At 32.2% G+C, this 12,568-nt stretch overlaps 2 protein-coding genes across 6 annotated transcripts; one reads left to right on the forward strand and one right to left on the reverse strand.

The window, feature by feature from the left end:
- The first annotated feature begins 360 nt into the window (after positions 1-360).
- On the forward strand, positions 361-4,820 carry LOC137810166 (putative disease resistance RPP13-like protein 1). Of its 3 annotated transcripts, none has more exons than XR_016517424.1 (3): positions 361-4,109; positions 4,299-4,421; positions 4,494-4,820. XR_016517424.1 is itself a non-coding variant. In XM_090297401.1 (2 exons), the coding sequence occupies exons 1-2, from the start codon at positions 506-508 to the stop codon at positions 4,301-4,303; spliced, it is 3,609 nt and encodes a 1,202-aa protein (XP_090153527.1). In that variant the 5' UTR covers positions 361-505; the 3' UTR covers positions 4,304-4,820. The 3 variants fall into 3 exon arrangements, 1 of the variants encoding a protein (XP_090153527.1); XR_016517426.1 differs by having other exon boundaries at positions 361-2,798; XM_090297401.1 differs by having other exon boundaries at positions 4,299-4,820.
- A 1,038-nt stretch (positions 4,821-5,858) lies between these two features.
- Positions 5,859-10,672, reverse strand: BUG22 (cilia/flagella-associated protein). 3 transcript variants are annotated; one of them, XR_016517428.1, is made up of 6 exons: positions 10,542-10,655; positions 10,301-10,393; positions 10,172-10,203; positions 8,538-8,783; positions 6,223-6,459; positions 5,859-6,079 (listed from the first exon to the last, which is right to left on the reverse strand). XR_016517428.1 is itself a non-coding variant. In XM_068636506.2 (6 exons), the coding sequence occupies exons 2-6, from the start codon at positions 10,351-10,353 to the stop codon at positions 6,071-6,073; spliced, it is 573 nt and encodes a 190-aa protein (XP_068492607.1). In that variant the 5' UTR covers positions 10,354-10,393; positions 10,542-10,672; the 3' UTR covers positions 5,859-6,070. The 3 variants fall into 3 exon arrangements, 2 of the variants coding, with proteins under 2 accessions (XP_068492607.1, XP_068492533.1); XM_068636506.2 differs by having other exon boundaries at positions 8,542-8,783; positions 10,542-10,672; XM_068636432.2 differs by having other exon boundaries at positions 8,542-8,783; positions 10,516-10,619.
- Positions 10,673-12,568: the final 1,896 nt, after the last annotated feature.

Consider the following 12,568-nt stretch of genomic DNA (forward strand, 5'->3'; position numbering starts at 1 on the left):
ATCTTGAGGTAAAGCCATCATTAAGAAAGCAGTTATTGTCTTATCTTTGGTTCATCTTACCCTATATAAGTATCAACAAAAAATTAAATACTCAATATTACTTTCATCCTTATTTTGCACCCTATACAATGTTTCTGTTTGAAGATATAGTGTATGTATGTGTATATATATATACACACATAAAAGAAGAAGTAATGGGTATGTAAAGAAAAATTGTGATCTGAGTTTGAAATGCTTTATTGAGATTCTAATTTGCTCTGATCATGATCATGAGACATGAAGGTCCCTTGGGTTTCTTTAGTCATATAAAGTTATTAACCAGAAAAGACTTAAAGTCGGTAGAAATTTCATTGAAGTGAAAAAAGCAACTAAAGCGAATTGAAGTGAATGAATTTCCAACAAATCTATCTGCATTCACACTCAGCCATTGATTCACATACTTAAGCTCCACTTCCAGTTTTCACAACCCTTTCTTCTCTTTCATTTGGCCACTTCCTTTCAAACCATGCCAGTCCTAGAAACACTTGGTGGTGCTCTTTTTGGTGCTGTTCTACAGGTGCTATTTGACAAGCTGGATTCTCATCAAGTTCTGGACTACTTTCGAGGGAGAAAGCTAGATGAGAGGCTGCTGAAAAAGTTGAAGAGGAAGCTGATGGACATCAATGCTGTGCTTGATGATGCAGAACAAAAGCAGTTCAGTAACTCATTGGTCAAAGAATGGCTTGATGAGGTTAGAGACGCGTTGTATGATGCAGAGGATCTCTTGGATGAAATAGACTATGAATGCTCCAAAAACCAGTCGGTAGCTGAATTCCAGTGCAGTGCTAGCAAGGTAAGCAGTTTTGAATCCAAGATAATAGAAGTCCTGGATGATCTAGAATCTCTCTCAAACCAAAAGGTTGTTCAAGATTTCAAAATTTCTAGTGGTGTTGGATATGGGTTGGGTAATAAAGTGTCAAAGAAAAAAAATGAATCTTCATCATTGGTGGCTGAAGAGATTATTTATGGCAGAGATGAGGAGAAAGAAATGATCCTTAATTGGCTCACATCTGAGAGTAACAATCATAACCAACTGTCTATACTTTCTATTGTGGGTATGGGCGGGATGGGTAAGACCACACTTGCTCAACATGTATACAATGACCCAAAGATGAAGGAAGCTAAATTTGACCTTAAAGCTTGGGTTTGTGTTTCAGATGAGTTTCATGTTTTGACAGTATCAAAAGCAATTATTGGGGCTTTCACTAAATCAAAAGATGATAGTGAAGACCTAGAAATGGCTCATGGAAAACTGAAAGAAAAATTGACTGGAGTGAAGTTTTTTCTGGTTCTGGATGATGTTTGGAATGAAGATCGAAACCAGTGGAAAACTTTGCGAACTCCTCTTAAATATGGGGCTAAGGGAAGTAAAATTCTTGTCACAACACGGAGTAACAAAGTTGCTTCTACTTTGGAGTCAAACAACATACACCGACTAAAGCAATTACAAGAAGATCACAGTTGGCAAGTTTTTGTAAACCATTCATTGCAAGATGATAACTCTAAGTTGAATTTTGAGTTGAAGGAGATTGGCATGAAGATAGTTGAAAAGTGCCAAGGACTGCCACTCGCCCTTGAAACGGTAGGATCTCTTTTACAGTCAAAGTCATCTGTTTCAGAGTGGGAAGGTGTATTAGAAAGCAACATATGGGACTTACCGATAGAAGATAGTAACATTCTCCCTGCTTTGTTGTTGAGCTATTATCATCTCCCTTCTCATCTCAAGAGATGTTTCGCTTACTGTGCGTTATTCCCCAAAAACCATGAGTTTGACAAAGAGAGCTTAATTCTCTTATGGATGGCTGAAAATTATCTACACTGCTCTCAGTCGAGTAAGTCTCCAGAAGAAGTAGGTGAACAATACTTCAATGATCTATTATCAAGGTCATTCTTTCAGCAGTCAATTAGGTATAACAAAACATACTTTGTCATGCACGACCTTGTAAATGATTTAGCAAAGTATGTTTCTGGTGAAATGTGTTTCAGGTTGGGAGTTGATAAAGCAGAAGGAGAAAGAGTACCAAAAACAACCCGTCACTTTTCAATTGTAAGGAATCTTGCTAAATGTGATGAGTATAGGAGTTTATGTGATGCTAAAGGGCTGCGAACATTTATAAATTTTGTCAACTATGGGATGTCAATATATGAGTTGATCTCCAATTTTAAGTTCTTACGGGTCTTATCATTGCCTTCATGTGATAATGTAGAAGAGTTGCTTGACACTATATGTGATCTTATACATCTCCGTTCATTAGACCTTTCAAGCACAAACATAGAGGGACTTCCCGACTCATTATGTTCACTCTATAACTTACAAGTGTTGAAGCTCAACCATTGTACCTCTTTGAAGGAGTTGCCCTCGACTTTGCATGAGCTCACCAAGTTGCGCCGCCTTGAACTTGGTGGAACTACTTTAACAAAAGTTCCAGTGCTTTTAGGAAAATTGAAGAATCTTCAAGTATGGATGGGTGAGTTTAAGGTTGGAAAAAGTGGTAGTGAGTTCAGTATTCAACAACTAGGACAACTTGATCTTCATGGATATCTGTCACTTTCAAATCTTGAAAATATTGTGAACCCCTGTGATACGTTGGCATCGGATTTGAAGAATAAAACACATCTTGTGGGGCTATGTTTAGAATGGAATTTGAAGCTGAACAATGAGGATTCAGTAAAAGAAAGAGAAGTAATAGAGAATTTGAAACCTTCCAGACATTTGAAGCAGTTGTCAATCCGTTACTTTTGTGGCACGCAATTTCCAGGTTGGTTGTCTGATAAATTTCTATTGAATATGGTGTCCTTAAATTTGTATAACTGTAAACATTGCCAATGGTTGCCTTCCCTTGGACTTTTGACATTTCTCAAGCAGTTGGAAATTGAAGGCCTTGATAAGATAGTGAGGATAGATGCTGATTTTTATGGTAATAGCTCTTCTGCATTTGCATCCTTGGAAATGTTGACCTTTCATGACATGAAAGAATGGGAAGAATGGCAATGCATGAAGGGTGCTTTTCCAAGACTTCAATGTCTTATTGTGTCGAAATGTCCCATACTGAAAGGGCACTTGCCAGAGCACCTTCCTTATTTAAAGAATCTAATTGTTGGGCGGTGCGAACAACTTGGGGCTTCGACTCCCAAGACTATAGATTTTGGGCACCTCCTATCTCATACTCCTCTTGAACACTTGGCTATTTATTGTTGTCCGAGCATGAATATTCCTATAAACCATTGCTACTATTTTCTTGTACAATTGAATATCAATCAATGTTGTGACTCTCTAACGAACTTTCCTCTAGACTTATTCCTAAAACTCCGCGAGCTTGATTTAGGAAATTGTCGTAACTTACAGATAATATCACAAGGGCACCCTCATCATCATTTGAAGAGTCTGGAAATTAAAAAATGCTTTGAATTTGAATCATTTCCCAATGAAGGATTATTGACATCTGAGCTAGAGACATTTCATATTAAAGAACTGGAGAAATTGAAATCAATGCCTAAATGCATGTCTTCCCTACTTCCATCTCTTAGTTATCTGCATATAAAGGATTGTCCAGGAGTGGAGTTGTCTGAGGGGTGTTTGCCATCAAATCTAAAAAAAATGTTTCTCTTCAATTGTTCCAAATTTGTTGCCTCACTAAAGAAGGGGGTTTGGGGAACCAACCCATCTCTAGAATCCTTGTATATTGAAGAAGGGGATGTGGAGTGTTTTCCAAGTAATGGTTTGTTTCCACTTTCTCTTACTGAGCTAAGCATAAAAGATTGTCCAAATCTAAAGAAACTGGACTTCAGGGGTCTCTCTCACCTCTCCTCTCTTAAGAAATTGGTTATTCATAATTGTCCAATTCTCCAATGCTTGTCAGAGGAGAATCTGCCCGAATCCATTTCAGAACTCATAATTAGAGACTGTCCGTTGCTCAAACAGCGATGCAAGAAACAAGAAGGTGAAGATTGGGAAAAGATTGCTTACATTAAAACCGTATGGATTGATGACGAACAAGTAAACATTAAAGACAAAGCCCAAGTTGGAAATTACTATGGCACCAATTCTGACTTGTCTACATTTTCAATAGGTGCTAATTCTCCACACTATCTTTGAAGCATTTCAAATACAATCTTATTTAGTGCAAAATTTTAATCTCTGGTTCACCACTTTATTCACGCATCAACTTCTCATCTTTTTAATGTCTTATTATCGATATTCTGTTTTAAAATTGAAAGAATTGTAAGCATTATTGAAGTGTATGTTTTTGTGGAATTAGATTGAAAGAGGTGTTTTGAGCAAGCATAGTAATATGTTCGGTGAACTATGGAGGGTGAGGGCAATGATATTGAAGCGTTTTGATGCCAAAGGAATGTCAATGAGAAGACGGTGGCTTGGAATGGCAAGTATCACAAACTATTTTAAGTGTTTTGTGATCATGGTGCCTTACATGCTTTGCTTTGCTTCTTTTCAGGCTCTCATGCAGGATGGGTGCAGTTTTTTTGGGAAGAGCTGGTGCTGTTTGCTTATGCTACTTTTCTCAGTTATAGTATGTAAAGATGTAGGTTAAGACTTATGTTTGTTTTTTTTCTAAATCATAAGGGTAAATCATAAGAGTAACCTTTAGTCATCTATATGGGTTAGGATACCACTAAAGTATCCTTGTTAATTTAATGCAAGTTAATTTAATTTATGCATTGCTGATAAAAAAAAAAAACTGAACGAGTTGTTATCGAGGATATGTGGTAATTCAACATTTTTAAAAGTAGTTTGGACTTTGGAGATGATTCAATATCCATCTCTTTGTAGATATATAATTCTGTCCACATCTGCTGCAATAGTTTATAACTCAAACCCTATTCTCAGAAGATTTACAATGAATGCATCCAAATTGATGACGATAATGGCATGAACATCCAATTTTCTAACAACATTATGGACACTTTTTTTACAGTGTTATATTTTAGAGACTTAAATCCAGTACAAATATAATGTTTCATCCATTGAAATTATTCCTACTTTCATTTAATTATTTTCATTCTCAAATACCCTCAGAGTTCTCAACTTTTGTGGCACTAAACCGTGACTTTAAGGGCCTTAAAGGTTAATTTGTTAAGAAATAAACATACACGAAATACAATAGATTAAAAATATAAATTAAAAAAATCAATAAAAATAGATGAAAAATAAAACAAAATAGAACGTATTAAAGACAGAAATAAAAATTGTAAATATTTTTAAAGTCAACATTTAAGTTATAATATCGATTTAAAAAAAACCATTAATCAATTAGGTAGGATAAATTACCAATTATTAATAATTGACCCTAAAAACAATTCTTCAACTTAAATACACCTATTTTAGGTGAAAAAAGACCTAATAACCAATCATTATTTTTTTAATATATTACTACGAAATAAAAATGGAATGAGCTTACACGTACTATTAGTGTTAAATTTGAAAAATAGGTTTCTCTAATTATACAATTCTTTCTTTTTCTTTCGACCCTCTGTTGAATGATTGGGAAAGACAAAGCATTCAGCCAGTATTTGACCCTTTTTTTCAACTTTCTACTCTTGAAACTGGCATGCTTTATATTTAAAACATTTCTAAAAGTGTATAATGCTGACGCCTTTTGCTTACACTTAACTAAATATTGTTAATATTACCACAATTAACTTACTGCTAGGATGGGCTTGCCTGTAATAACAAGAGGCATCCATGAGCAGCAGAAATGATACTGCAGTTTAACCATCCCTACACTCAAATCATGTATTCACATCAATTTAGACTGTTTTGAGTGAACACTGCACATACGTTATTAAAGCAAAGCACAACATTATTAAAATTAACTTCCAATATTAGAGATAAGCATATCAGAATATTCTACAAAGTGTCTGGAACAAGCAGTTGCAAAAGTTATTATTGGATCTAGCACAACATAGATACAAATTTTAGAATAAAGTTCTATCTTATAGTTATTATATGTAGTATGCATAAAAATAACATCGAACTCTATCCAAGCTCCATTCCATCTTCAACAACATATATTCATGATTTCTGCATGATGACATGAACGGGGTGAGATTTTATCAAAAAGAAGGAAAGTAAAAAAATACAAATAGAGAGATTCCTAGTGTACACTTGACAAGAAAAGATAAATATAAAAAAAAAACTAGTTTTACTTATGCAGACTATCTAACCTGCATCGGAAGGTACAATTTGAACTCAGGAGGGAGTTCTTCTTCAGAGTAGAGGCGATCAGAGAAGTATATCCTTCTCAGGCGACAGTTTGCATGGACCTGAACTCGGAGTGTCTCCACATAATTAGTTCCATATGCTCTCTTGGTGAAATCAGCCAGGTTAAACTGTATTTGATTCCACCCCTCATCCATTCTCAGTGGCATAGTGCAAATGTATGGCTTTACTCGAGTGACAGCCTATTATGACATAAAAATAAGAACACATTAAATCATTTCTAAATTGTATCGATTTTATTTCAGGAAAAATATTAAAAGATCATTTTAGCAAAAATGTTACAATATTCCATATAACTTCTTTTTACAAGCACCGTATACCTCATGATGGTTAGAATAGGCTCAGAATAGGTTTTAATAAAAAGTGGTTGTGAATTGTACATATATTTTTTCAGGTTTGGATAAGCTCTCAACCAAAGCCATCAATCAAATGTGTCTTCTTAGGATGTTCTCGCCTCCCAAAAAGGTTATCAATGTTACTCTTTTGAAATTAAGAAGTACTACATGTCTACCTAGTGTCACTTTTTTTCTAACAGACTCTTTTCTTCCCTTTGTCTGTACAGTATGTACATTCAGTCCAACAAGTCCTACCTTTGCCATTAATTAAGTAGTTTGTTCCTCCTACTCTTGACAACCGAAATTCCATCCACAATTCATTTGAAGCATCATCACCACCTCTTATTACCTACAAGGCAGGATCCGAATGACTAGTCCAATACTCCAAGGTGAATCCACTTCACCAGGTACTTCTCAATCATCACTCAATACCACAATTCCTGATAATGACAATTTGAGTTGACCCATTGCTATCCAAAAAGGTACTCATTCTACCTGTAATCCATGTCCTATTTAAAGTAGACAGGTATGATTAACTATAGACCAATACCCATATCAGAAATTAATGGCAAAACAGGGTGAATCTTTCTTTGACCGAGAAAGATATAAAAGACTTGATGGAAAACTTTCTTATCTTACTATTATTAGACTTAATTTGTTTTTTGGAGTTGGTGTTATATGTTAGTTCATCTAGACTCCTTATATTGATTATTGCCCTTCATATTCTAAGGTATCTCAAAAAGGCTCCAAGACAAGGTTTGTTATATGAAGAAAAAGGGAAACCCAAATCTCTGGGTATTGTGATGTTAATTGGTCAGGATCTCTTAAGTACTAACGCTCTACAACAGGATATTGTGTTTTAGTTAGAGGACATATTTCTTGCAAAATCAAGAAACAAAATATAGTCACCCGAACAACTGCTGAAGTTGTGTATAGGGTGATGATGAATTTACAATCAGTATATAGCCATTCATATCCTAGAGGGCCTCAAATTGAACTTATTTGTTCCAAGCTTGGTACATAAAATCAGTATGCCCCAGTTAGAATAGACTTAGAATAGGCTTTATTAAAAAGTTGTTTTGAGTCGTACCTATATCCTAGAGGTGCCTTGTTTTCTACTCTTTTCTGTCTCATTATACATCAAATCACTCTACATATTCTATAAATAAATATTAAAACCCAAGAGAGTCTTGGACAAGTTCTCTAAAATATATTTTCTCTCTTTTTATTTTTCTCAAGTATGACATGCCATGATAATAAGAACTATTTCACCACTAATATACCCGTCCTTTAAACGGCTTACGAATGAAAGATAGTATGACACAATCAACAGAGTTTCAATCACTGAATCACCAAAACCACGTCAGTCCCTAATAAAATCTTTTTTATTTTCCCATGTCCTTCCATTCATAGTGAGCATAGCAAATACGAAAATTCCAATGCCTGCATCAGACAAGAGGGAACATGTTTACGTTCCTCACAAAGTTCTCACGGACAAAGTCTGCTCAGTGGCAGATTAAATAGGTCAAGTTTTGAAAGTAAATAAATATATAAGATCAATAATTTTGTTTATTTCCTGTTACTAGAGCCATATAATCTCCATACTGAATGATCAATCACTAAATATCCCCTAATAGAACTATTAACCAATGTCACTTAATCTCAAAGCAGTTCTGAACATGCAAATTAATTGGATGTAAATGCAGTCTCAAGCTGTGAATTTCATCAGACTTGAGAAACATGACGAGGATTCTTCAGATTTTCCAACTAAAAATACATTGACCCAAAATTGCCACACATTACAATTAAAAGTTCTCTACATTATTTACAAACAAGCAGTCATGCAAAAAATACCATACGGAAGAAATCAAAATCCTGCAAGTTGTGGACAAACCCCTTAGACATACAAATATGGGCAGACTTACACACTTGAAAATTTGAAGCTCGAAATCGTCGTCTCACATTCTTATCATCCAAAACTTGAATCTCAAATGTGAAATACTTCTTTAGATTCTTGACAATCATAACCAAGAATGGTAGTTTTATACCAAGTGTTGCAGCTGGGTCAGCCGGGCAAGTAATGTATGTGGACTGAATATTTGATCCAATTATTTCCAGTACATTGGATTGAATGTCTTCATCCTGAGGTCGTTTAATGTGACCATTCACAACTATAAACAAAGTCCAAAAAAATCAGTGACATTATACTTACCTTGAACAAGAAAACGATTGTTCATATCATCAGACAAACAAAAAATATATTAAGACAAACTGTTAATTCATCAAATGCAAATCATCAGCAAGAAATGGGTAAGTGACCACATTAATCCTTAAATATGTGAGCCATTGTCAATAAAGTCCCTGAAAACACAAAAAGTCGTATTTAGCCCCTGAAAGTGTGTGAAAGAGAATTCCAACAATTACATCCTCGCTCAAGGTTATCAAATTGTAACTCAACCCACTGGTTCCCATGTCAGTACAAGTATTTTTCAGAAGAAATAGTTAAACTAGTCAGATATCACGATCCAATTGCAAAAGGTGTGCAATTTAGGTCTCAGATTGTATGTATGTGATTCTAGTATGGGGTTTCTACTAAGGGAGACAGAGTACAAGACATAAATTGAAAGCAGATACACAGACTGAAGCATGATGTTCAACTATGATACAGAGTAACTTGATAGAGTAGTATTGACGTATAAGAAAAGATTCACTGAAAAAAATTGATCTAAGAATGCATAAATTCCCTATCACAATAGGAATAATGGAAATACCAAGAGTAATATTACACATTAACCTTTCTTGGCATTAATAGGCAAGAAGATCAACGACTAAGGATCCTTGTATCCTACCATGAGAAGTTTGGCGAGGTGTGAGGGTTACATGGGTATTTGAGATAGAGGTAAGGATCTTTTATTGAATGAAGAACAAAATTAGGGATAATTGAATGAAGAAAAAATTTCAGTACTGTAGAACTCTATGTGCAAAATGATAATGATACAAAAAAGTAAATCCCATATAAATTAGAGACTCTGGACTCTCCTAACAGTCATACGATTCTTAGACAGTTAATTCTCCCCGCATCCAACCTGGTGCATATGATAACCCCCTAAATGAACACAACAAACCTCCTAACCTGCCCCCATCTAACTTATTTTAACAATGGGCCCACTCCTTTTCTTCTTGAAATTCACATGTATAACTATAGGTCAGCTATCAGTCAGCTTCACAGTAGAAACCTTACTATTTAACAACATAATAAATCAATTTTGAAAATGAGAATAAAGTTAAATAGTTTCAGATCAAGGCACAGCAGAGTAGTGCAATTAAAACAAGCTCAAATGTTAGATTGAGGTGTGTTTTAAAAGATAAAGTACAATCATTGGCTGCAAAATTAACAAGTAAGGCCTAATATCTTCATAATTAGCTATACTCTGTGCATGTGTATTTTATCAGAATCCCACCGGCAATTCTTCAATCAATGGTCATAATTTTTAATTTTCAAGCACCCAAATCCCAAAATATTACTACTTGATGCTACTGCAAACCCGAAAACACGTACCTTCTTTGTCCCATATCTGCAATGGTTTACTCCTAAATATAAAAAAAAACAACGAAAAATGTCAGTAACATCATCACAGCCAACATACGAAACAGGATTGTGAAATGACGAAGCGAAAACGCAACATACCCAAGGCTGTATAATATGGAAAGAAATCCAGATTGGAACGTGTTCTTGAACATCTTCTACACCGCCAAAAGCCTCAACACAGAAATATCAAACCTAGATGAAAAAAATTGCAAAAACAGAAAACATGACACAAAATTAAAAACACGATTCCACACACAACAATCTAAATGGGAATGCACTCGGATTCAGGAAAGTAAATGAGGTAAAGAAATTACAAGGCGCGTGAGAGAGATGAACGAACCCGAATTATTGATGTGAAACCCTAAACGCGAATTGTTCTGTAGACAACAAATAACGGAAACAAGTTAGAATGGGTAACTTCAAACAACTTGCATATATAAAAGGTTAATTGTGATTTTATTTCTCAAATTTAGGATGAAATTAATTTTGGCTATTAAATTTAAAAGAAAAATTATATTCATTTTATTAAACATTAAATTTGAGAGAATAAATAAAATGTAAATTATTGTTTTTTTTAATTTGAACATAAAAACTAAATTTATTTTAAATCTTAAAATCTTAAATATAATAATAGTTTATATTTTTCTTAATTAATTATATTTAAAAAAGAACTTTCAACTTTTTATGACAACTACTCATTATAATCTTTTTTTATCATAAAAACAAATATTTGATTGATAAAAATAATTATAACAAAGTTAAAAGATATAATAAATTTATGTAAATAAAAATAGTTATAAAAATCAATTTCTATTATTAATTGTTTTGATTAATTGTTATATATTAAAATAATTCAAATTAATATTTTTAAAGATAGAAAAATAAATATAAATATAAAAGTAGCATTTTTAACATGTATAACCATCAAATAATAAAAATCTATAATAATAACTTCTTTAAAAGAACTATTGAAATTTTAAAAAATAGATCATATTAAAAGAAGTTGACAGTCAAATTATTAATATTAGTTATCAATTTTTTAAATGATATTCGATGAATACGAGTGAAATATAAGTTCGTCAGAATAATTCATTAAACATTTTATTTTAAATTGAAATTTTAATTCAACTTGATCTTTTTTATTTCGCAAAATAAAAAAAAAAAATTATTATGATATATATAGTTCATTGTACATAGTCATATAAAGTTAACGTTTTTAGTCATTCTTGTAAATCTCATTTAGTTTCAGCAATTTTATAATATAGACTATTTTTGAAAATGTTTAATTAAGATATTTTTCAAAAAAAATCATATTATATACAAAATTCTTTTACAAATCCTTAAAACTCAGTAAGTTATTTGTATTTATATATATATATATATATTAAAAAATAAAAATCCTTAGTACAGTTTATATATGTTTATTTTTAAAGAACCTAAATTTAGGTAATAGTTAAAATATAAATTAATTTTAAAAAGTTAAAACTATATACACTTAAAATTGTATAATCGTGCTATAAACTTAAAAAGTTCACATGTATAAATAAATACAACTATATAGACGAGTAAAAGTTCACCACTACACACCACTTTATGAGGAGACAAATAAAATATCAATTAAATGATTTTTTTAATGAAAAAGAGGAAAAGTTGTAAAAATATATAAACTTATTAACAACGATTGATTATAATTTAATTTGTGTTGGACTTATATCAATTTGTAGAATTAACTAATAAAATAAAGTATTTAATTTGAAAGAAGATTGTATATTATCACCATTTTAGAATGTTCATATAAAAAATAAATTTTACCATATTCTATAATGAATAATTATTTTAGTGCACATTTCACCATTTCTCAATTATTTGTTTTTCCAAAATGTAATCATAAGTTTGTAATACATGTTGACTAATAATTTTAGAACATTCTTAAGGATTTAAAAATATATTATTCTAATGTAAATGAAAGATGTAAGGAAAATTTGAGTAATTTATTTCATAAGAAAACAAAAATAAAAAAGTTTCGATAAAAGTATATGAAAAGAATAACATACATGTAAACACAAATAAAGAATATTGAAACAAATAGTTTTCCTACTTTAAATAAGGAAAAACATAAAATTTCACAAATATAAAAAAGTTGCATGAAACTTGATAATCATTAGTTGATAGATAGAGATTTTATAAATTTAACAAACTTTTGTTACGACACTCTAAATTACTATAATTTTATATTAAGAAATAAACTTTTAATTTAATTTAATTTTACAAAATCAACTTATAGTTGCGTTTAAATTTAGTTGATATGTAATTTCTATCTAGACTTAAGAATATAATTGAAAATGAAAAAATATATGGATTTAAATG

Source organism: Phaseolus vulgaris, chromosome 11, assembly GCF_051622355.1.
Source record: "Phaseolus vulgaris cultivar YP4 chromosome 11, ASM5162235v1, whole genome shotgun sequence".
Taxonomy (NCBI): Eukaryota; Viridiplantae; Streptophyta; class Magnoliopsida; order Fabales; family Fabaceae; genus Phaseolus; species Phaseolus vulgaris.

Bases quoted from the DNA above. Each gene is read 5' to 3' on its own strand.
- LOC137810166 (XM_090297401.1), top strand. From the start codon at position 506: ATGCCAGTCCTAGAAACACTTGGTGGTGCTCTTTTTGGTGCTGTTCTA.
- BUG22 (XM_068636506.2), bottom strand. From the start codon at position 10,353: ATGTTCAAGAACACGTTCCAATCTGGATTTCTTTCCATATTATACAGC. The intron at 10,204-10,300 runs GTATGTTGCGTT...TTTTATATTTAG, and splicing joins TCCATATTATACAGCCTTGG to GAGTAAACCATTGCAGATAT. The intron at 8,784-10,171 runs GTACGTGTTTTC...CTTTGTTTATAG, and splicing joins GCAGATATGGGACAAAGAAG to TTGTGAATGGTCACATTAAA.